This window comes from Haliotis cracherodii, unplaced genomic scaffold (assembly GCF_022045235.1).
Source record: "Haliotis cracherodii isolate W230 unplaced genomic scaffold, xgHalCrac1.p SCAF_5, whole genome shotgun sequence".
Classification (NCBI taxonomy): Eukaryota; Metazoa; Mollusca; class Gastropoda; order Lepetellida; family Haliotidae; genus Haliotis; species Haliotis cracherodii.
Genome location: NW_027266308.1, coordinates 40540919 through 40566536, shown reverse-complemented (window position 1 = coordinate 40566536; position 25618 = coordinate 40540919). Strand labels below are relative to the sequence as shown.

Genomic DNA, 25618 nt, shown 5'->3' with positions numbered 1-25618 from the left:
TGTTTATGGTGAGTGACATCCCACTCAGTACAATACATACACATGAATACATTGACACATCACAGGTATAGACCCTCTGGGGTGCCCTCATTCTTCCTGTACAAAACATTCTCCTTGGCTTTCTTGAAGTCCTCTGCTGTTACCTTCATTCTCCTCTCTCTCAGAGCCAGCAAACCACCTTCAGTGCAGATAGCCTGGAACAGGACATGGCAAGTTAGCCAGCAGCTACAGGAGAGTCTATATTTAATTATTAATGTAATATTTGTCTGTGTCTTTATTGAAATGAAGGTGCATTTAAATTTAGCAGAAACACAATACATGCTTGGTCAGCATGGTGTTTGAATTAATTCAAATGTGCAACAGTGTCCTGTAAATATTAGAGCATGTCTCCAGGGAAACTAGTGGTCAACAGCCAGAGCTACTATCCACACTGTTGGTGAATAATGACACAAAATCAGCCTGGACCTGCTAGGCTTTAAAGCCACAAAATCAGCCTGTATCCTCTTGGCTTTGATTCTGATTTAAGTCAGCTCTCATGACATACATGGAGCTATTTTAACCTTGAACTAAAAGAAAAAATTGCTCCACTGTAACTCATGACCACAGACTCAGCACTCGATAGGGTTCCAGGTAGCTGGGAAAGTTATACATAGGTAAGGTTTATGTTTATGTTAATGTTTATGTCAAAATCATGCAGTTATACCAACCTTGATATCAGCCCCTGACAGGTCATCTTTAGCCATGACATAGTCATCTATGTTGACATCACCAGCGAGGGTCATGCGGCTAGTGTGGATGGTGAAAATCCTCCTCTTTGTCTTCTCATCAGGGAGTGGGAACTCGATCTTTCGATCAATACGACCAGGACGAATCAGAGCTGGATCCAGAGTCTCAATACGATTGGTAGCCATTACCACCTGTAACACACAGTGGGTGACAAATGAAGATTCATGTGAAAAAATATCTTATAGTATTTGAGTTTGCAGCTTCAATAGTAACTAGTTCAATGGGTGACTGGATATTGTTTAATACTGCATCAGAAATTTTATCTTGTAAACAGCTGTTCATAATGAAGTAGTTGAGAAGATTTTATATAGGAACAAAGTCTTGTGAGAGAATCTATATGAGAAAGTTACTTGTTTTATAGTCCCTATAATAAACACCTGGGAGCTCAAATCAACTAACACTCATGAAAACTGTAACAGAGCACACAGATTTCTATAATTTTGAGTGAACTTATACAATGTTAATCATGTCAAAGGTCAACTGATTTAACAATCAGTTATCACATACCTTGACATCTCCTCTGGAGTCAAAACCATCAAGTTGATTTAGCAGCTCCAACATAGTTCTCTGGATTTCTCTCTCGCCCCCAGAGTTAGAGTCGTACCTGGAACAGTTCCAAAGATCTCACTAAATACCATGCAATGCCACCAATGCACGTCTAGTAATACTTTGATTTTGACGACATTGAAATTAATCCAATGTATTACACACAGTATTGTTTACGCAACTTTTGTCAAAATTCCAGCAAATATTGATTCAAGGTGAGGCACACCAGAAATGGACTTCACACATTGTACCCACTAGGCTACCAAACCGCCCCTCCAAATTCTTGCTCATTTAAGTGATAAATGCAGACAGATGAAACAAACACAACATAAGTCCTGTCAAGCATAGTTCGACCTACCTCTTAGTTCCAATAGCATCAATCTCATCAATAAATACTATAGATGGGGCATGTTCCTCTGCAACCCTGAAGAGCTCTCGAACAAGTTTTGGTCCATCTCCCTGGAACAATGACAACGAATGAACTTAAGTATTTGACTAGATGTCTCTTCTTGCAGCTGACGAAGAAGATTGATTAGCTTAGCAGCAACCCTTCTTAATACAAACTGTAACTACTAGGCAAACGCTTCACACTAATGGCAAAATGCTAAAAGACTGCTTTACTTACCAAATATTTCTGTATAAGTTCAGATCCAACAACTCGCAGGAAAGTAGCAGAAGTCTGATTGGCAACAGCTTTGGCTAGCAAAGTTTTACCTGAAAATGTACAAAATATTCCAAAACATAACCTTCAGTACTTGTCCATAGGTGCTTATTGCCCTACATAATTGTACACACATCTTACATGGAGACAATGTTTCCCTATGTACCCATATTTAGTCAAAGCAGCAGAATGACAAAATGGTTTCTTGACTGACTTGAAACAAATGTGCAGGGACTGCCAAATAATAAGGCTACACACTCTTTAAGGGTAAGTACAAAACAATTGTAACAATAATTTTCCCTTGACAGCTTTTTGTTTTTATGAGTATTTCAAAGAAGAAATCGGACTTGTTTCTAGCAACAGCTTGAAACAGGTTACCCTGTTGCATTTGTACTCAGTTTTCATTCCTTGAATGAGTGTGTTGTTTAAAGTACAGATTTATTTACATGACATACCTGTCCCAGGTGGGCCGTACAAAATGACTCCCTTTGGAGGCTTTATGCCCATCTCTTCATAGTATTCAGGGTGGGTTAAGGGCAGTTCAACTGACTCCTGCAATACACGGGAAACATTTGATCAAGGACCTTTAACAACACAAATTCATACCATTGTTATTAAAGAATCAGTGACAATCCACTTCTGAAAGGAATAAATGAAAGTTTGTGAATACCTTGATTTCTTGTATCTGGTTATCAAGCCCACCAATGTCCGCATATGTTTCTTGAGGAGCTTTCTCCAGCTTCATGACAGTCACCATAGGGTCAGTGTCATCTGACAACACTCCCACCACAGCATGTACCTGGCAGACACAGGAATGGCAACACTTGTAGCCCAAAGTTCTCGAAATTTCAACAAAGCTTCATGCTTATGTTAATGGTAACGTTACATACATTAAATTACGCTTTTTTGATTTGACTATGCATAGACTTATTAGTCCAGTCGAAACATAACTCTGAAATTGCTGACCACTTCGGCAAGGTCTTATTATGGACTTTTATAGTCAATTGACTCGTGTGCCAGTTAATATGACCTGGGCATTTCTAACACGATTATAATGGGAAAAGGCAGTATTCTAATATTGTTTTGGGAATGAATCCCAAATAACTTCATTTAATACCTTAAACGACAAGTCTGTCACGGAAGATAAATAACTGACAATGTTAATGGTTAATAATATTGTTTCTCAAATGAAGAAAATGAATCCTGCCAAGTCTAGTGACAATTCAGTAATATTGTTTACCTTATGATTGAGCAAGACTGAACATCCTGGTTCCAGCTGATCTTTATCAACAAAGGAGAGGATGCTGACATAGTGCTCACTGCCAACTGACGTGGATACAATAGCGTGGTTGTCATCAATGATCTCCTCCAGGTTGCCCACTGACATTGGAGAACCACGCAGCTCATCAACCTTCGATCTCTCTTCCTGAAATCACAATCAGAAAAACTAGAATAAACATTACACTTTTCATATCTGAGTTTACTACAATTTACAACCAAAAGTACTGACAAAGAACTTATGCAGTTTGTAACTTTTGTCACTAGAGTAAAGTTCTTTCTGTCTTTGTTGCATAACACCACACTCAGCAGTATTCCAGTTGTATGATGGTGGTCTGTAAATAATCAGAGTCGGGACCAGACAATCAATCATATGCAACTGGGATCTACGCAACCGGGATATGATGACATGCACAATACAAGTCAGCGAGCCTAACCACCCAATCCCGCCAGTCGCCTCTTGCAACAAGCATAGTGGCCTCATAATACTGAAGATCATTTCTAACCCGGATCCGGATCTTCACCGGTCTGAGTTAAGCAAATGTAAAAAAAACTGAAAACGATGCATAAGCCTAAGGGTAAGTTTGGTCTTGTGGACTCAAATGCTTTAGGCACAGACTGTTTATGCTAAATTGTTCTATCCACTAAAGTAGAAGTATTGGTGAAGAATAGAAGCACTGCCAGTGAGACTTACCTCATGTTTCTCTTCTTGTGGCTTCAGTCTTTCCTGGTTCTTGATGAATTCTTCTTCCATCAGTAAGTAGTCTTTGATTCGTTCTAGCTTTAATAACTTTAGTCGACATCTTGTGTGGGGGGTTACTAAATAATAAATCAAAATGAGTGAGTTAGCAATTACAAATATAATGAATGATTCAACAATATCCCAACTTTATCTGAGTCACCTGAACATAAGTGAGTCTGGACCACACAAACCAGAGCTTGAAATTATGAGCAATGTCTCAAACTGATGAGTATATGACATGCAATCAACTAAGTCACTGAGTCTGACCTCTTGATTTAACCTGGCTCCACGGCAAGCAAGAGAGGAGGGAGCTGTTCTGATAATGATATCTTATAATCTAGCAAATGTCTGGATGACAATATGAGACCACATTGGATACGCACCTTGTGGAAGTTTGGTTGCGGCATCAGGGCCCTTTGCTTTCCTCTTCTTCTTGCCTACACGTGTTGGAACTGGAGGCTCATACTTCCTTTTCTTATCCTGAAAAATACAGATACAAACATGACAAATGCTACTCTTTACATGCATTCCACAAAAACAAGGAACCAAATGTTTGCTGTTGCTTTATTACTGTACCTACATATTACAGCTCCATAAAAGTTCTAGCACATACCCAAGAGTTGGCAACATTACGCAAAACACATTTGAAAGACAACCAGAAGTCCTATGTCACAGTTGAATAAATTGTCTAGAAGTGCTTGTTCTTTCTTTTACACACAATGCCAAAAGGTAAAACTGATCATTACCATCAGTATTTGTACTAAATCATGTTAATCATGTTAATAAAAAGTCTTTTTGCTAGTCATGGATCACTCAGCATTTATTTTTCGTCATGTTCCTATTCCAGAACTATGTGTACAAATATCAAAACTGATCATGATCAAAGATCAAAGCAAAATACCTTGTCATCAGACTTATCACCACCTTGTCCACCGCTTCCACCAGACTGCTTCTGACCCTGCAACAGAAGAAATTACACTTTCATAAGGTATTGTATATAAACATGATAAAAGACAGGAAAGCTGTGTATTAATGTAAAGCAAATAACCACAGCTCAATTAATATTTAGTTGCTTGCATACAAGGTGAGGTGAAATGGGGTTTAAGATTGTGTACAAGATTATTGCACTTATCATGCTTATATCAGTGTACATAGAGATGTGCATACAAGTGTGTGTGGCTGCTTGTACTAGTCTGGGCTAAAGCCAATGTTATAGTGCTAGCCCACTGAGATGCCATGCCACAGTTTTAAATGAATACCCCACTAAAGACACATACTGACTTGTTTTACCTCCTAAAGCTGGGCGCTAGACAGGGTAACAAATACCATCTTATAACGTCTTTTAGTATACCACTGCCGAGGCATGTGTACAAATATGCATTAAATATTTCCAAAACCCAATACTACAATAAAACTCGACATAAATACCAAGTGTAGCCATCTCAGCCTGCATCCATACCTGACATGTATTTCTTTAACACATCTTTATTTACGGATTGAGTGCATGCATCACCCATATATGAACTTTACCATGTCTACTGAAGTGAATAATACAAATTAGAAGTCACCTGTCTACTAATGGGTGTAAAAATACCCAACAAACTGGACCCATTGGGAGAAAATGAATTGAGTACCCCAAAAAAAACTATCAATACTGTTACAATGTGAACAATAACACCACTGCAAATGTGATTTATGCTAAAATGTATGACCCGCTTAATTGACATGACCCCTATCAACACCAAGAGATGCCAAGCCTAATTGAAGCTTTGGAGTAATCATAGGGGTAAAAAGAGCGTAATTTCATGCGAAAAAAAGTAACGTTAAAAGTACAATGCCATGATGCTTGTTTTCGCTGGAACATTTTTGATAGGCCATTACGTATGTGAAGCATGGGTACAGATGCTTGACCCTAGTAATGAAGCCATACATACAAGCCACACTATTTCATTTTGTTGGTTGTTTAATGTCGTACTCAGCAAAATTCCAGCTATATGAAGGTGGTCTGTAAATAATTGAGTCTGGGCCAGGCAAATCAGTGTTTGACATCATGAGCATCAAATAGGATCCTCGCAATTAGGATCCATGACATGCATCAACCAACTCAGGGAGTCTGACCACCTGATCCCGTTAGTCACAGTCGCCTTTTACGGCAAGCATGGGTTGCTGAAGACCTATTATACACCGGATCTTCACGGGCCCCCTACTATTTTAAAAAACAGTGTGATAAAGCTAAAAAAAAAGACAGAAAAATAACTCCGCTGGCGTTTGTATGGTATCTCTAAATTGAATATCAATCCAAACATAAAAAAGTGAACATCAACATCTCATCAACAACATTGCTCTCCGTGATATCTTATACATGTAAACAATCAGTGAAAAATATGTCAGTATCCAGTATAGTTGACCCAAATCCTAATTTAACAAGAATTTCAACGAAAGACACAAGTCTGCAACATGTTTGACGGACAAGCTTGTTTATCCAATAGGACCTATATAATTTATCAATCGATTTAGTGGGATTTGTTTTGAGAATACTGAACATGCTGAAGAACTGATAGACCATAATAAGCTGTGGGACTTTTAGGGTACTTGGGCCGGGTAGTAGTCCCCGTGGCCAGTAAATAATCTTATTTTTAAACCTTCGACTTTTGTATGTTAAAATGCCCACGAAAATAGGAGACAAACCTCGTTGTGATTCAGCAAATAATGCTTACGAAGCTCTGACTATGAGATGAAAGAAAATAATAGGTTATATGCCCATAGTGTATATTCAGTCAACTTAGATAAAAGTGTGCTGTACGTCATCTATGAGGATAAATAAACACAAATTTATGAGCAATGGAAACTGAAAACAAAATATATCAAAAGAATCATTCCATGTCTCACCATTTTCACAGGATACGAAGGTCTGCGCAGACGCAAACAAGCGCCACCTATCGAAAATAACACCGTAGGGATAACTCTCATACCTAAAGTTTACACAGGCATTCACACGGTACAACTAGTTGATACAACTTATTGTATGCAATTAGTTGTAGGGACTGAAGCTGTGTGCAATTCAGAATTCACACGGCGGAGTTGCATACAACTCGGATCTCGCAAGATCTCTGTCTAAAGCTAGGAAATTAGTAATTCTGTTCTAGATCTAGAGTAAGAACCGCCTGAACACTGACTTTTGACTCTAGAGCTTTCTTAGCCCAGAGCCGCGATGGGGACCTATAGTCAAGACATGACTCTACATCACTGCAGTACTCCATCGCGGCTCTCGGCTAGGTCTTTCTATAAATTTGCGGGAAAAAATAACGTGCGGTCGTGCGACCATGGGCCAGACTGATCGGTTTACTGCCTCCGGTCAGATCCCGAAGTCAAGGAAGAATTGCAGAGACTGATCTAAAGCAATTCCCCGGGACTGGTTGTTACATCCGATGAGTATGTACTTTGAAATAAATTATTTGTAATAACTTTTCATGAACGTAAATTATAACGTTTAATCAAAAGTTAATATGTTTCACCATGGACACTTAATTAGGGTCCATGGTTTCACAAAATATAATGTTTATCATTTTTATTATCTTCATGTGCCACTATGCTGGGGCGAAGTGAATTCAACAGGAGAATTTATCGTTTGTTCAAATGTTGAAAAAATATATATGATTTGCGATGTGAATAAAATCCATAAGAAATACATGTAATGTTGAACACAGCACAACCGGTCTTGATGTAGTCCAAAATATTCTCCATCACGAGCAGTAACAACTCGATGAAAACAATTTTGTCAGTTATTATTCTTGATTAAAGACGTGAACACCTATCATGCAGTGTGTGGAGTGAGTATAGTAATCACGTTGATTAGCGTAAAGAGATTTTACGATTTGACAATCAGTATCTATCGTGAGTGAATGGATTTCGTGAGAGTGAGTGAGTGAGTTAGGTTTAACGCCGCTTTTAACAGTATCCCAGTTATATCGCGGGTGTCAGCTTAATGTGGGAGGAAAGCCCGAAGTGATGCAGGTCTCGGACGTTTACCACTTCGGTAAAACCCACGAGCACGGGTATGGTGCTGACAAACCTGGAAACATAATCGGGGTGAACCGGGATTCGAACCCACAATCATAGGTTTCTGGTGTGACGAAGGGACGCAACTCTGCACAGCGAATCGCGGCGCCTTAGGCGACTGGGCCACCCGTGCACCCCCACACTGTAGTATCTGACAATCCACTCTGCTTTCTCGTGCTTTACGGCACTAATTTCAAATTGGCGACTACGCTTCGAAACATATTTTGACAATTTCTCGCTTAAAAATTTGAAACCAGAACAAAAGAACATTCTCGAATGGCTAGAATATGGTCTAGATTGTATGCATTCAGTCGTTAAGCCCGTAACTATCGTTCGGAATAACCCGTTTTAAAGTTTTCGAGGCTGCACGATTAGAAATCACTTTCCGACTGTCACTTTCAAGATCTGGTAAGCGACGCTCTGACTGGTCGGATGAAAAGTTGTGACGTGACCCTTAATGGGATGTCCTCAGATCTTTGTTTAGCTGTAGCGAGAACTAAGATCTGATATTAATGAGACTGGGCTGTACATAGCTTGTGACAAGTGTGACAAGTGGCAGTATCGAATCCCTTGTACAGGAATTAGTCGTAAAGACTACAGGAAAGCTACCAACGTCTGATGACTTTGGAATGGACACGTCTGTCGTGCATGTTTTCCCCCCTTGCCAGACCTCCAACCGACCCCAATCTCCATCTCCGCCGACTTAATGGAGGACCGACGCCCCACGATCCGTTGTCTGGAGACGACACCATAGACTGCATGTTCCATTTAGGCCAAGAATATTCCTTGGTCGACCCAGATCCAGAGATAGTGGAACAACGTCACGTCGACCCCACCAACTTCAAGATCGTCGCGAGTGCCAGCAAGAGAAGGAAGCCTAAGTTGGTCGACACTGAAGGATACACCTACGTCCCGAAGAAGACGATGTCAACCGGGGCAATTTGGCGTTGTAAGAAGTCGAAGTTATAATTAATTAATATATACTGAACCGCAATAGAAACGTCACAATGGATAGATAATATGAGAAACCTTATTTGTCCAAGCACTGTAACCATACTTTGAGACATATTAAAAAGATGAAACTTGGCAAAACTGATTATCAAGGTTGAAATTAAAGTGTCAAATGTTCTTAAAGTGAAACACAACACTAGTCTCTGAGAAAATGGCATCACAAGTCAGTATCTCGTGTGTCCGCCATCTGCATTGATGACTGCCGTGCAACGTCGATACATGGAATAGATATAGGCGGTTGATGAAGGCCATAGGCACTTGAGCCCTAACTCTGAGGAACGCCTGACGCAGTTCAGCTGCAGTTGTCGGCCTTGGTCGGACGTCTTTCAGCCGTCCTTGAATCTCGTTCCATAGGTGCTCAATGGGATTTAAATCGGGACTGAGGGCAGGCCACTGCATGGTTCTGATGCCATTCTGCTGGAGGAAGTCTCTTGTTGCTCTCGCAGTGTGGTTACGGGTGTTATCATGCCGACACTCGTAGTTGCGGCGATGTGCCAAAATGAGGAATGATGTGTGGTCACAAGACTTGATCAATGTACCGAGCTGCTGTGACACCATTGCCTCTCCCTGGACCGATGTTCTGGAAGACCACAGGGCCGACTCTCTGTGCAAGACCATGGAATTCCACCCCACACCATTATGCTCGGACCACCCCACGAGTCCCCATGGTCTGTCGAGCAATTTCCGAAGCAGTAATAAAGCGATCTTGAAGATGCTGTCGCGCAATCTGACGATCCTGAAGTCGGGTGGTGACCTTTGGTCTTCCACTACGAGGTCGGTCATCTGTAGTGTTGGTGGTCCGGCACTGTTGCTGGAGCCTGTATATGGTCCTTACGTGGACTTGAAATGCATTGGCTACTTGCCTGGCGGTTTTTCCAGCTTGCAATCGTCCAAGGGCTTGTGTCGCTGATTTCTTGTCAATCTTGGCACGTGGTAGCAATTCCTTCCACGGTTTGTCCCCCTACGTATCATGTACACATTTCTATACAAAATTACATGAAAGTTTCTTAAAGAACTTCATCCGTCATGGGTCTTAAATTAAACAAAATTCAGATTTTGTTGAGTACAGGGTATTCATGGCCAAGTACCGTATTGATGTTTCATACACTTTTCTGGATTTCGAGTTATTTTGCAATTCATCGTTCTCATTTGGACTGTAGTACAAGCAGTCACACACACGTGCATGCATGTCGCTATATAAGTGCAATAATCTTGGACGCGACGTTAAGCCCAATTGCACCTCACCTCACAAATGCGACGCATCAGGCGATTCCTCTACTTCCCCATCTAGGCCTTAACTTGGGACAGCTGTTGTCATCGTGATGGAAAAGAGGGTCAGAAGTACAACAGCGTTCCTCGTTACACCATCGCCAACCTGTAGAATGCAGTGGTCCTGCTGGAGTGAGTCTACTGATCATGTAGGGTATTGCTGAAGCGATTCTACTGATCATGTAGGGGTACTGCAGACACCAGTCTACTGATCAAGTAGGGTACTGCTTAAGTGAGTCTACTGATCATGTAGGGGTATTGCTGAAGCGAGTCTACCGATCCTGTAGGGGTACTGCTCAAGCGAGTCTACTGATCATGTAGGGTACTGTTGAAGTGAGTCTACTGATCCTGTTTGTTACCAATATTCCAACTGTATGACATCGGTCTGTAAATAATCAAAAGTGGAAGTTCTGTGATGGATTCATCAGTAGTTCTGTAGTAAACATGATTTAGTTTTTCAATTATTTGGCTCACTGTTCCACAGATTTAATCTTTCTCAACTATAGTAAATATAATTAAAATTTTGGGAGGTTGTTTTTCTTCTTGTCAAACTTACATCCAGTCACATAGTTTACTCTTCTACTATACCTTTCTGTTTGAAGATTTGACAAACCATTTGGAGGTCGTGTTAGTGAACTTTGACAACCTTGTCTAAAAGAAGGATACGAGGGCTCTACAGTCAACACAATATCCCATAGACAGTACACCCCTTTCGGTGTAACGCCTAGGTACAACAATATATCATATATTCCATTCTGACCTGCCCATTTATGTTCGTTTTCCTTACACAGACATTACATATGTTTCTCTGAATACTAAGTACCAATAATTTAGAGAAATCGATCTAAATGACACGATATGGAGGGTTTGTCACATCTTCTCGCAGAGGGGCAAAAGAAACGACAAAAACCTTTCCATAATCAAAAGAAATATCTTCCAAAAGCAGAGTATATTGCACGATCCAAACCATATCATAAGCACGTGTTTATGAATCACTATCAAGTTATGCTACCAGGTGTTAATGTAAAGCTGAGCGTATCCTGCCCCCCTGGTGGCACAAACAATTGCAAAGCCAAGTTAATTGTTCACCTGACAAAAATCACACACAGAAACATCTGGTACAAGTAAAAAAAGGGAATTGTATCGGAAATCGTGTTTTCATTGATGCTTACAATATGTAATTGGGGGGCATGGGTGGCCCAGTCGTCTAAGGTGCCGTGATTCAGTGTGCAGAGTTGCGTCCCTTGGGCATGCCAGAAACCTATGATTGTTGGTTCGAATCCCATTTCACCCTGATTATGTTTCTAGGTTTGTCAGCACCATACCCGTGCTCGTGGGTTTCATCGAAGTGGTAAACCTCTAAGACCTGCATCACTTCGAGCTTTCCTCTCACATTAAGCCGATAAGCCATGATATAACTGGAATACTGTTCAAAGCGGCGTTAAACCCAACTCACTCACTCACTCACTCACTCAATATGTAATTGTCCTCAACATGTCTACCACAAAACTTTTTGAAAACTCAACTAAGGCCTAAATGTCGAAATCCTGACCAAAGAACTTTTCAGCAAGAGTCATAATTAAGATGCTTTTTGAAATTTTCATAGAAATGTGAATATGTAAGCTATCCAGACCTTTAGAAAAAGTCAGGCAACATTTTTCATTGTAGTAATTTCTAGAACTAATGACAATTGTAACTAAAAAAAATATCATCAGAATATATTGTCATATGTTGTTTTTCCATTTCAAGCTGTTGCAACACGCAGAGAGCAGTCAACAAGTCAAACATACTTGCATCCTGCATCAGCAAAATACACAACAAAATATGAGATTATGATGTTTATTACGCTGGCTTAACAACATGAAACCTGAACAAAATAACGGTGAAAGACAACATATGATATGTCACCGACATACAGGCCCCCACTGGATCAGATGATCATTCATACAAACTGATTACAAAAAACAACATTTTTCTTAACAAAAGGAATGTTTGAATTAAATACATTGGTCAACAACCTCCAAAAAAGAAAAGAAAAGCCAAGTGTTTATCTAGACGGTTACAAGGAGATATTTCACAAGAGGCAATTAGGACATACCAGATCTTTTTGTGGCATTGTTAGCTTTCTAAGTACTTTCAAGTAATGTGGTAAGTCTTAGAGTAAGTGAGTGAGTAGGGTTTTAAACCACGTTTTTCCCCCCCAATATTCCTACAATATCACGACAGGGGACACCAGAAATGGGCCTCACATTTTGCACCTACATGGAGAATTGAACCCAGATTTTTGGTGTGACAAGCTACGCTTTAACCCCTTGGCAACCCCACCACCCTATAAGAATTCGACAAACACATGTATAATGTAATAGTGCTTCTTCTCTTCTCTGCAACCTCCTATCAGAAATCAATATGTAATTATGCTTGAAGTTGTTTTTCAAAAGTTTGTGAAAATATTCTCAATGTGATATAAAAGTAATACTAAGTCAAATTGTCACTAGATACAGAATTGTGATAATTAACATTCCTTAAAGTCCTTGATGGATGATTATTGTTTCTAACTACAGTAATGATTTTTTTACAAGATTCATCCCTCACAAAACACATGTGTATTCATATTTCACAAGTGGTGTTTCATACCAAATATTTAATTATTTTGATTTGAACTTCAGATTCATGTGGAAAGTTCACAAGAAAATATAACAAGGAAAAATCAACTCAGATTTAAGTGAAATGTGATCAAATTAGACATGAAGGAACTGAGTAGTATTTTCTTTAATGCTGTACAAAAAGTGTTCATCACAGTCAAAGGCATATTCTGGCTGTTTCATTGATCATTCTGAAGACACTACAGCCTCAACAGCCAAAGGCATCATTGAGTCAACATGGTCCATGTAGATTTCCGTGTCACAACTCGAACATGTTAATCGTTCCTGTACAATGTGTTCCTCCATCTACCCTGAAGTGTAAATGTGTCACCATTTGCTGTGTGGAAGTTATTCCGGTTTGCAAATAACCACCCAATCAAAGGGTGAGGTCAGTGGGAAACATTTGCACTAATTAAATCATAGGGCTTTTGAAACAGTGCCAATAGTCAGAATTAACAATATTTTTCAGATATAAAACAAACAAAAACACATAACAAGAAATCATTTTTGTATGCTTCTGCTTCAAGTGACCTGTAACTTCATGATATGCGAAAAGGTGAGGTGAATTGGGGTTCATCGTCACGTTCAAGATTATTACACTTATATAGCGACGTGCATGTGTGTGTGCTTGTACTCGTCCCGACTGATACCTATTCAAAGCGCTCACCCACTGAGATACCATGTCACAGTTTAACATACACTGACTCTGAGCCGACCAGTAAGTTTAAGGCCAGACAGGGTATTAACAAGTAGCATCTTTTAACGTTTTTTGGTATGACGCGGCCGGGGATCGGACCCTAAACCTTCCGCTCTCCAGGCAGATGCTCTACCACTAGACCAAAGAGGCGATCCCCGGACGGTTGGTAGAGGTTGCTTGCGATTGCTGATTGAAATATGCTGATGAGCATATGAATTTCAGAGAGAAAAATGTAAACCAAAATTATTTTTGGTTCAGGGTCCACGTTTTTGATTTGAAAGTTTACAAACATGAACATGATAATGACAAACACTGAAAATGCTGCGATGATAATGACAAACACTGAAAATGCTGCGATGAACTGAAATTTACTGTGCAGACAAAATGAGTATCATACGAATGAATGCCTTTGAAACATTTTGTTTCATATCAATAGACCAACCTATTCTTCAATACATCAAGCTATGCTGCAATAGCGATATTGAAACTTGATGTATCTTGATGCATCGAAGAATCAGAGCAGCATCCCAACAAAAATGATTGACTGAATGTGGAGCATTTGCAACACATATTGACTGTTATCATCATAGATATACAATTCAAAAGAAGTTAAAGAACACTGATTCTGTCATATTACATTATCACTATAGTTAATCATTATCCTTTCAGATTTTTGTCATGACAGATTAACTATAGTAATTTGAAAGAATCAGTGTTTTTAAACTTTTTTGAGTAGTATATTACTTCAAACTGTCAAAAAGAGCACTGGGATGATCCACAACACATGAAGCATGGCACTCCAATGCAGTAATTCCCAAGGTAGACTGTTAACTGTTAACTGGTATCAGCATCAGCTTCATTGTCTTTGCTTGACGTCGTTTTTGAGTCATTTGAATATTTACTAAACATTCCTCTGTAAGCAGCTTTCAGTTCCTTTTCTTGTTTCTGAAGTTCTCTTTTACATAGTGTTGTGTACTTCTTTACTGATGGTTCTGGAAACAGATTGTTAAATTACAACTCTGGGCTTTGGTTATTGATGAGAATTGTCTTGTTTTACTCAAAGATCTTACATAATGACCTACGTCTCAAGTTAAGTGTAATTTGCAATACTAAAAAATGAATTTATGGATACATGCTTTGCTTTAACCAGAAGGTGAATGTGTTGTATTACAAAGGCCGTATATTTTTTGACACCAGGGCTTTATCTCCCATTTCCAATGAAGTGTCAGTGGCATTAAAACTGGGGATAAAAGGTTATTTTGCTCAAAATTGGTATTTTGGTAAAGAATTAATTTCTTAAATTCACTGATATTGTTTGAGCATAATAAATAATAATATAAACTAAGTATGAAAGACATTTTTTCTCTTTATTGGTTCTGTCATCAGTGAAATACAAGTCACTTATGCAAAAATAAATCGATATTTATATAACATGAATTTAGAAATTATGAATGCCAATGTGGATAGAGCTATGCCTGGACATAGTTTTCAAATACAATAACACTTAAATAAGAAATATGCTATGCCAACATGGCTAATTGCTATTTTTCCTGCTAAAATCATAATAAAATTCAAAATGCTTCATTGACAATCAAATGTCTTCTGATTAATGTCTCTTGGTGCCATTCAACTATGCATATCTGATCGTATTAAAGCAACAATGGATACAATACAATGTAACATAGAAAAGTAATTGAACCTTACATAAAACAACACTGTTAACCACACACATCATAAATACCTTCATTGGCTTGGCTTAAGACATCTAATGCTTTCTCATATCTTTTTAAGTGGTACAAGGCCTGTCCTTTTCTGTACACAGCCTTGACATTCCCTGCCTGGATTGCAAGTACACTGTCACAGTACTCTATCACTTTCCCATAGTTGGGATCACCCTGCTGCAGGAGACAGGCTACAAATAGATACACTTTAACATGTTTAGATGCACAGGAAAATAATGTGTCCAAAATAGCAAGTATATCACTGTTTCTCAGTCCGTGTTCTGGAATTCAAGTGAAATAGTGATCATGCTATAATTACAATCTCAATAAGATCTGATATTTTAGTCCGATACGAAAAGTCTCTGTGTAAGATCTACGACAACTCCAAAGGAGGTCAAGTCAGTGGTCAGGTGAACTTTGTAACCTGCCAATCAGTGTTGAGGCGTCCAAGTTCTTGGTATGAGAGAGCGAAGCATTCAAACCAGCACATCTGATTTATTATGAGTGAGTGAGTTGGGTTTAACGCCGCTTTTAACAGTATTCCAGTTATATCACGGCATGTCCAAAAGTAGAAAGTATAGCAGCTCCATCACATTGTTGTGGATATTACATACAATTAACTTATTGTTTCTGACTGTGGAATCTACACCCAACAGAGAATAGCATTGAAAGAACATTTGCGTTCTGTGTGGGTTTTCATTTGTACAAATAAAAAAATCTTAATCAAGTTAGTAAAGAAATGACGATGGATCATTTTAGAAAGCAGACAGCTGAAAAAATCATGTAGCCTTTATTTAGATTGGGCGGTGAAAGTTCTCTCAGGGTTCACCTCGCACGAAGGAAATGTAAAAGACCATTATGAGATTGCTATCATTACAACCTTTATCAATAACAGAAATAGCAAGCAGACAAAAGACTGTCATGACAATTATGACAATATACCTTCTGTCAAAGGGTATTTATCTTGTTTATTGGATGTTGACGAATTTGGTACCAGTCAAAATTGATCAACACGAAACAGACCTGCCGATCAAATAATGTAAAAACATCCCTTTTCATAAGGGACACATGCAAACTGATAGAAGCTTCACTTATTGCTCAGATGTTTTCATGAGAAATCACTAATCATATACGTAACCTGGTAAAGCACCAAGCTCTAACCATGCTGACAAATGTACTTATATTTTGAATCCAATTCTTCATGTTTGTAAATACTTTCTATATGACATAAAATATGGTCTTTGATTTCAGTCTGATTTTTCACAGTAAATTTTGACTGTCATCTTACGATAGAAATTATAGCTGTTTGTAATGTTAAAGGGGCACTGATCTAACGCCATTCCCCGGACTGGTTGTTGCCTTTGTTATTGTTTTTTCCCCCGTGAGTACCCGGATGATACGCAACGCAACTGAGCGTGACCAGAGACTGGGCTACCGTCTGCAAGGACAGCTAAATACACTTGGAGGCTGGAGGCAATATTTGTTTTACGCATTTTTGAATAAACACTGATTGGTTAAATGTGATCTATAAAGATTCGACAAAGGGCGCATGTTAATTAATTTCTTCAGCCTAAACAAACAGACAAAAAGAACGGCGGAGCTCATCGGAAGTCGTCATTTGGAAATACCCCAGATGGTTATAGTTTAATACTAAAAAAAAGTATCCATGCAGTGAAAGCATTTTCGGTTTTCGGATTGCGTCGATAATACGATTACTACTCCCTTGTTGTCATCCACGTTTTCTCGTATAACCCTACACTTGTGTATTTGTCGTCATTCACTTGATGCTCAGTTAATGAATTTATTACAGGTACAATTAGTGTTAGCACCACTTAGATTACCTGACAAAGGTTCTCATTTGGCATTTATTGTGTCTGGGGTAATTATTCAATCTAAATGCAGGTTTAAAGTGAGGTGAAATGTGCGTTATGTAATATGCACGTGGCAGCCCAGCAAGAGATGAATGATCAGTTGATTTACTTTTTTTGGTAAATCAACGGATCGTTCCTAGTCATCAAAGGATTAACAGAAAATACGTTGATTGATTAATCACTGTTATCTTGCACAGTGGATATGTCAAAAGTGAGTGTTTACATGTCTAGGTTTACTAAAACAAAGGGAATACACTCATATCATGGCGTGAAGTGCCGATGTAAAAACAACATACTTTGTTCAAAGGGTTAACTGATAATACGTTGATTGGTTGCTCATTGTTATCAAACTCAGTGGATTTTTTAGGAACTGTGGACGTAATGAAAATAGTTGTCACGTGGCCTTTCTCAGCCAACCCTTGAGACTTGACACCTATGTGAAACACCTGAAACAATCCAAGTGATCAGTTGAGAAACGAACACTGGTTATAATATCCCGAAACGATATATATCTTTTAGAATATTTGATAGTTACAGAAACACGTGACATCGAATAAGTTATTTTGTATAGCTGCAGATGAGTGGGATATTATTCCTTTGAGTGGATATTCACGGATACATTACTCGAACAAGGAAGCTGCCTATTTATACACATAAATTTGGTAAGTTGTAATTATGGTATTTGCATTTTGTTTTCCTTCATTTGAACCGATTCGTTCTTGTTTCTCTACGTCTTGGTTGGGAAATTCTTCAATGCGCCATAGACGTTGTTTTCACAGGTCATTTCCTTTGTAAGCGTGTATAGATTACCGTCAATTTGTAAAATGTGATTCTCTCAGGCAATTTATAAAATGTGTAAAATGTAAAATGTCATTTTGACTAAAAATCTGTCCAGATTGATTAAGACGATCAAAAGGGCCTACAAACATCACAACAGATTATTATGTAGGATTAGAAGCCAAACAACATAGAAATGTACTTTTCAACGTTACATTTTCGGTCTCTCGGTGATGACATTAAACATCAAAATGTTTGGAATTCGTTATCATAATAATACAGATGGAAATGTTGTTCAGTCACTTTGTGAAATAACTGAATATTTAGACGTTTAATAAATATGTTACACATTCTGACAGTAAAAAAATATACACACTATAAAAAAAGCAATGCTCAGATGAAATATTTACTTTGTGTTGCAAGTCAAAATAGTGTAAACGAAAATCGCAAAATTACCAAGCAAGTGACTTATCAAAACTTCGTCACCATTACCGATGCTACCCACAAAGATACCTACATTTCCTTATTATCTCGAAAACTGTATTCCATTTTGCTGATCAATGTGACCATACGCTCTTATTACTACCGGTATCCATAAAAGTGACTAATGCGCTTACGAATGGCGCAACAGAGGTCGCGAGCTAGTCTAGATTTCTGCTCTACATCCGGGTACTCACTGGGAAAAAACAATAACAAAGGCAACAACCAGTCCCGGGGAATTGCGTTAGATCAGTGCCCCTTTAATGTGGTATTACAAAATCATAGTAATAGACAAAGCTGAAAATATACAGACATTAATGTAGACAGCTTTTTACATGCAGGACAGAAATGGTTCACACATGCCTATACTGTGTTAGCACTTTGGCTACTTATCTAGTTTCCCATTTCTTTTTCTCACAATGGTTATCATTTAGAAACAGGACGTTGAGTTCGTGTTCTAGTTCTACAAGCACTTCACTGTGAATATATACCTGCTAAGTTATTATAACAATCTGATTGGAGGTTGCCAACTTCAAAAATCATTTCTGGTGGTATTGGGTGTGTTTCATCTTCATCCTGGCCGGTGAACATAGCTGCTAGTGATTCTTTACCCTGACCTATTCCCTTCAGATGCAACAAAGCTCTGTGGTATTTCCCAATGGCCAGTCTGTAATTTTTATTTTTATAGGCGTCATTTCCCTCGGATTTATAATGTTTTGCTTTAGAAAGTTTAACTGTGTCTGGAACTTTCCCACCGTCTTCCTCCATTACGGCTCAGTATCTCTTACTGAAATTAACAACACAAAGTGAAGCCGATCTGTTTACATCGAATCCGACAGCTTCTTGAAGCATGGGTAGTAAATACTAGTTTCCAATCGGAGCCATTAAATTCTAGTGATATGTTATCAAAGGATCAGTGTGTTCATCTTAAAGCAACACTATATATTTTAAAGTGTACGAAAAACAAGGGAATGTTTTTTTCATTCACGCTGAGCGTCGATTTAGTAGATAATTTGCGATTTTCCATGGGGCACAAATATTGCCTATTATTAGTTGTGCCGATATCATTTAGTATGCTTTCGTTTTTGGTTACCGTTAAAAGCCTAAACTAACTATTCAGATTTTGAACAACCTATCTTTCACCTTTTAACAGTTCTAGCTCTGGTTTTGGTGTGTTTTGATTGTTTTGCAGGGCCAACATATATTATCTTTCAAGTTAATTTTCACGACTTCTGCCGGAAATTGGTCTTTTACTTCACATGGTCCAAGATGGCAGAAGCAATGAGAGCCACTGTTGGTTCCTTATTGAAAGGAATCGACAGGTATGTATTCCCTTTCACGTTTATGTATAGGTATTTTTCATACACTGTGAAGTTACTTTCACAAATAGTATGTATATTAGGTTCTTGTTATTAGTCATTGTAGGTGAGGCTCTTTAATTTATATCTGCCGGTATACCAGATGTTTGATATTTGTTGACAGTGTCGGACTCTTGTCTAGTTGGCCAAGATCAACATCGTGATACGGTCGTGATAAACTCCAAATCAGGGTATTCGTTAGTCCGAGTACAACCGATAATTACGTGATACTTGCAAATTGGAAATCGTCACCAGCTGGTGACAGAGATGTCATTTCATGACCTAACATGATCTTGGAATAGTCCTTTATTTTATGACACCAACTGCCGCTGGTACATGGACATGTCTCGATCACCAGCTTTCTTTGTTTGCTGTTTAATACCGCACACAGCAATATTCCATCTATGTGACTTAGGTTGTCTGTAAATAATCAAGCCTGGACCAGACAATCTAGTGACTGACATCATGAGCATCGATCCACGCAATCACGCAACCAAGTCAGTGAGTCTGACCACCCGATTCCGTTAGTCGCCTCTTATGACAAGTATAGTCGCCTTTCACGGCAAGCATAGGTTGCTGAAGACCTATTCTACCCCGGATCTTCACGCGTCAGACATTTCGTACCCAACTCTTAAGATCTACAGCGGGTATCCGGGTAGTAAATATGGACTGATCCCAGCCCTATGATCAATGTTTTCCTTTGCAGGTACAACCCTGAAAATCTTGCAACATTGGAGCGATATGTGGATATGCAAGCAAGAGAAAACACATACGATGTGGAGGCCAATCTGGCTGTACTCAAATTGTAAGTATGAATGGAGGCAGCATGGTTTCTGTAACCAGCATATCATGTGCTACCAACTTATGGAAGTTTATGCCACCTTTGACTGCTTGAAATCATTTCTGAGTTTTCATAAGTCCTTTTTTATATAACCTCCATGACGATTCAGGGTCCCAATGGTCCCCAAGTGTTCCTTGAGTGTCATAAGTACTGACTCATGAAAATGCAGTATGTAACCTGGCTTACTGCATGTCATCGTTCTCAACAGGATGAATCATCATCTGTGCTTCCCTCCCTTGGAGACAGCATGTTGGGTATTTTCAAACAAACACGTCTGCTTAAAACACTATCTTAGGTGACATCTATTTGGCGTGAAGTCATGTGTTGTCCAAACTGTATGTGTTGCCCTAATCCAGTAACATACTAACATATGTCTAAGTTACAGTACTTGAGACCTAGCGATCTTGTGCAACATAGTTCTTAAATATGTGATGTTTACAATCAATCAATAGAGACCTGTAAAGAAATTCAGGTATGGAAGATGAAAAGAACTCATTTGGTACATTTGCAGTGTTGTTTTACTGTTATTGTTTTTTAAGTACATTTGTGCATGTTTGTATGCAAGCAACTCAAAATCAATTGGGTAATGATCATGTATTGTGTGCATTTTGTTGAAAAATGCAGCTTATCTTGAGCTCTGGATTTCAGTCCATTGTTGTCCTTGTGTTTCAGGTACCAGTTCAACCCCGGGTACTACCAGACTGAGATGACAGCTTTGATCCTCCTGAAGGCTCTCACCAACCTCCCCCACACCGACTTCATGTTGTGCAAGTGTCTCATAGACACCGCAAGAGTATCCTTCACTTTCAGCTTACCTTATGAGTTGTATGTCATATGTATTAGAATTCAAAATGTCAAACAACACTGAATGAATTCAAATTTCATGACAGGTTTATGCAGATGTATATTGGTCTCCTTCGGTCTCTCTTATCAATTGGGGGCATGGGTGTCAAAGTCATCGAAGGTTCCGTAATTTGCTGCCAAGAGTTGCATCCCTTAGGCTTGCCAGAAACTTATGATTGTGGGTTTGAATCCTGGTTCGCCCCAATTATGTTACTAGATTTGTCAGCACCATACCTGTGTTTGTGGGTTTCACCAAAGCAGCAAACGGCGGAGACCTGCGTTACTTCAGGCTGACACGACATGATGTAACAAGGAACCCAAATCACCTGCCCCTAATCATTTTTCAAGATATTGTATGAAGGTTTCAGCTTCCCCTGTTCACTATTTAAAATCAGTTTCAATATTACCACGATAACTCCACTACCATGTTTGTGTGTTCTTGGATGAGGAGTGTCCCGGAGCTTTACGCAGCAGATTGATGTGATCGTGCACACATTTCTAAGCTATATTGGCAGTGATACACAGCTTGTAGTTCGTACTTCCTTAGTTCTGTCAGCTTGAGGAAGAACCAATCAGCAGAATTGTTCAGCTTGCATTCTTGTTGGAAACCTGTCAGTTCAAAGATTTCTGGGTAAGAGTAAAGGCACTTGCATCTTGTTCCTGCTATGATATGATGTTATTTAAATTAAGTTTGTGAGGAGAGAACTTCATCTTACTGAATGATTAAATGTGCTCCTTAACAGCAACCCATGCTTGCCGTTACAGGCGACTATGCTTGTTGTAAGAGGCGACTAAGGGGATTTGGTGGTCAGACTCGCTGACTTGGTTGATGTATGTTATCGTTTAACAACAAACAAAGATCTGTGAAAGATCATACAGCAATCTGATTTCATTTTCAGGCAGTCATCAATTCAAGTAGATTTTACTCCTTATATTAACACTCAAGGGAAGTTTTCAAAACTGAGGTGTCTGAAACAGTGGGATTAAACATGTCTGCCTTCCATACGGAAATAACAACAGCAGTGATGTCAATGATTGTGAGGTTTTCTATCTTCTGAATTCTTAGTTCTCGTCTAGATCCAGATGAAATGTGTTTCTCTCTTTTCTGATTGTAGGAAAATCTGAGGACAGATCCAGATATCATAGCCGGTATTGTTGGTTTTGGAGATTGTGTCAGGAAGTGTAAGTAAATTATTCAATTAAGGGCTATACACCATTTTATGCATCTACACAAAGGAATGGGTTCTTGCCCAAATTCATAAAATGTCAACTTACAGTGATTTTCTACATAGTAAAGAGGTTATTTCGCCCTCATACAATCAACACATTCTTCTTCTTAACATACACCCATGAAGATCTGGGTGAGAATTGGTCTTTGGCAACCCATGCTTGTTGTAAGAGGCCACTAACGGGATCGGGGGGGAATACTTGCTGACTTGGTTAATGATTGTGAGCACAATTTGTGGAGATCAGTGCTCATGGTGTCATGCATTGGATTGCCTGATCCTGACTCAATTATTTACAGACTGCCGTTATATAGCTGGAATATTGCTGAATTCAGCGTTAAACAATGAACAGTCAATCAATCAATCAATCAGTTTACCTACATAGCCTCAAGCTTTTGGCCTCGCAGCCTTCATCAGGTATGCTTTTGGTTTTGTTCCATCTCTGTCAGTGTGACGGTTGTCCTCATCCCATGTTGAAGTAACAGTGTGTATGTGTGTGTGTATTTCAGATGTGTGCCATGTGGTGAGTGCAACGTACCAGACCATCCCCCACTCCCTGCTGCAGGAGCTGCTAGGAGGAATCTCAGGTCAGCATCACACTCTCATAACCTCTCCACAACCTTGTATCCACAATGTTATTTGAGGTCCTCAAATCTCCCAGCATGGGTCTCATTCTCCTAATATATCTGAAATGTCCTTCTATTGGAGGCAACGGGTGACCCAGTCATCTTGGGCGCCATGTTTTAAAGGTAAAAATCCATGAGTAAATAAGAATTTTTTTTAAAAACAGTAAAGAGGATTTTGACATGGCGCATCTAAGGTACTGTCTGGTTGCAACTTGCATTGGAGAAAACTCAAACTGAGGCCTGCCGTGATTAAAGAGTCCCAACATCACCTTGAGTTTCATACTCCTATAATTTGAAACAAGTGTGTCCACATTGTCTTCTTGCGTTCCAGAATTTGAGGTGAATCAGTGGATCACCAAGTACGGATGGGTGCCACAAGATGGGAATGTGATATTTATCATGAACCAAGATGACAGCATCAAAACTAAGAACATCACAGAGAAAATCACCTTTGACAGTGAGCAAATTGGAATTATTTTGTTTTCTGGGAGACAAAATTCTGTACACAAGCTAGATAGGTTACCTACAACATAGTATGCTGTCGCCATAACTTTAACAGATTTATAGAGATGTGCATTTTCCCTTCAGTAGAGAAGATTTATAGTCACATATTCCTCTATCCAACCCTGGTCTCGTACATGCCTATTCCATCTTCGACCATGAGGGGGGATTATGGGCAAGAGCAGGTCCACAGTACCCCAAGCTTCCAAGATCAGGACCCTGTGGGGTCTTCAGTGAAGTGGGCCCACAGTACCCCAAGCCTGTCGTACGAGTGACTTATGGAGATCAGGTCCCTGTGGGGTCTTCAGAGAAGTGGGTCCACAGTACCCCAAGCTTGTCGTACAAGCGACTTATGGAGATCAGGACCCTGTGGGGTCTTCAGAGAAGTGGGTCCTAGTAACCCATGCACGTCATAAGAGTTACTAAGGGTGGCCAGTCTCTGATAACATGTCTGTGACTTGGCTGAGGGTATGTTATCATCCCCATGAAGATCTGGGCAGAGAACAGGTCTTTAGATACCCATGCTTGCCGTAAGAGCTGACTATTCTTGTCGTAAGAAGCAACTAACAGGATAGGGTGGTCAGACTTGCTGACTTGGTTGATGCATGTTATCGTATACCAATCGCCTAGATTGATCCTCATGATGTAAATCAATGGACTGTCTTGTCAAGACTCGATTGTTTACAGACCACCATCATATAGCTGGAATATTGCTGATTGTGGAGTTAAACAACAAAGAAAGAAAGCTTTTTATCCTGCCCTCATGGTGTTGATTGTTGTTCATGCTTTCAATCACTTGATTGTCTAGCACAGACTCAATTATTGACAGGCTGCTGTGATATAGCTGGAATATTAGATGCATTGACATGGCTGGACGGGGTGTCAAATAGCACACATTCTGTCAGATTGCATTGATTGTTGCTTGGATAGTCACTGCTTTTGTTGGACAAAGCTTGATTAACAGACTGTATGACATTGTGAAAAGCAACGTTCACTAACTCCTCTTTTTGTTGTTGTGCAGGTGTTGCCGCCATCATGGCCAGTGCATTATGATGCATCATCAGCTGACCCTGCCATCTCATTTATACCTGTACACATTCTGTATTTACTAAACATAATAAAAGTCTTGAAGGTACTTTGAAGTCTTATTTTATCAGTTGAATGAATTCACAATTAGAAGCTGCCATCACATTACATTTGACAGATTCAGACGTTTAACTATTGAGTGTTATGACCTGATTTCTGGCGTATTCGTGTCCTCAGAAACCACTGGACCAATGAAGCAAACTTCACATACTTGTTCTCACCAATATGTTCAAGAGTTCCAATCTGATTTTATTTGATGTTGAATATTCTCTTTATGTTAAAAATGTAATGATATTTGGGACATGTTTTTGTTTGAAGAGGGGCTCAACATACCTGTCCCATTTTTTTTGCGATAATGTAATATAATCTGAACCTTGCACTTCGACCATACTGAAAGCAAAAACTTGTTATGGACATAACTCGGGACATTTTCTTTCAAAATGTCATAAAAGTTGGTACTTGTGTAGAAGAAATGGGGCTTAAAACATTTTCCATATTTTAAAACTTTGACCTTTGCAATTTCTCCATGTGCCTATATTCTCTTTAAATGCATTTTATCTTGCTGTAAATCATCTTCTCAGAAGCCAATGAAACTGA

General features: G+C 39.2%; 3 protein-coding genes across 3 annotated transcripts; 1 reads left to right on the top strand and 2 right to left on the bottom strand.

Moving 5' to 3' along the window:
- Window positions 1-6983, bottom strand: LOC139442036 (26S proteasome regulatory subunit 4). The gene is made up of 12 exons (XM_071222810.1): window positions 6903-6983; window positions 4915-4971; window positions 4397-4493; window positions 3966-4090; window positions 3234-3419; window positions 2664-2792; window positions 2449-2545; window positions 1958-2046; window positions 1691-1791; window positions 1294-1390; window positions 708-917; window positions 1-194 (listed from the first exon to the last, which is right to left on the bottom strand). Exons 1-12 carry the CDS (start codon window positions 6981-6983, stop codon window positions 60-62), a joined length of 1404 nt encoding a protein of 467 aa, XP_071078911.1. The 3' UTR covers window positions 1-59.
- Window positions 6984-12195: 5212 nt separating this feature from the next.
- LOC139442635 (tetratricopeptide repeat protein 9C-like) lies at window positions 12196-19387 on the bottom strand. Its single transcript, XM_071223494.1, has 3 exons — window positions 19032-19387; window positions 15433-15603; window positions 12196-14683 (listed from the first exon to the last, which is right to left on the bottom strand). Exons 1-3 carry the CDS (start codon window positions 19306-19308, stop codon window positions 14526-14528), a joined length of 606 nt encoding a protein of 201 aa, XP_071079595.1. The 5' UTR covers window positions 19309-19387; the 3' UTR covers window positions 12196-14525.
- A 372-nt stretch (window positions 19388-19759) lies between these two features.
- LOC139442628 (eukaryotic translation initiation factor 3 subunit K-like) lies at window positions 19760-25064 on the top strand. Its single transcript, XM_071223487.1, has 8 exons — window positions 19760-19862; window positions 20605-20703; window positions 21412-21532; window positions 22139-22213; window positions 22698-22764; window positions 23318-23395; window positions 23766-23891; window positions 24957-25064. Exons 1-8 carry the CDS (start codon window positions 19810-19812, stop codon window positions 24986-24988), a joined length of 651 nt encoding a protein of 216 aa, XP_071079588.1. The 5' UTR covers window positions 19760-19809; the 3' UTR covers window positions 24989-25064.
- The last annotated feature ends 554 nt before the right edge of the window (window positions 25065-25618 follow it).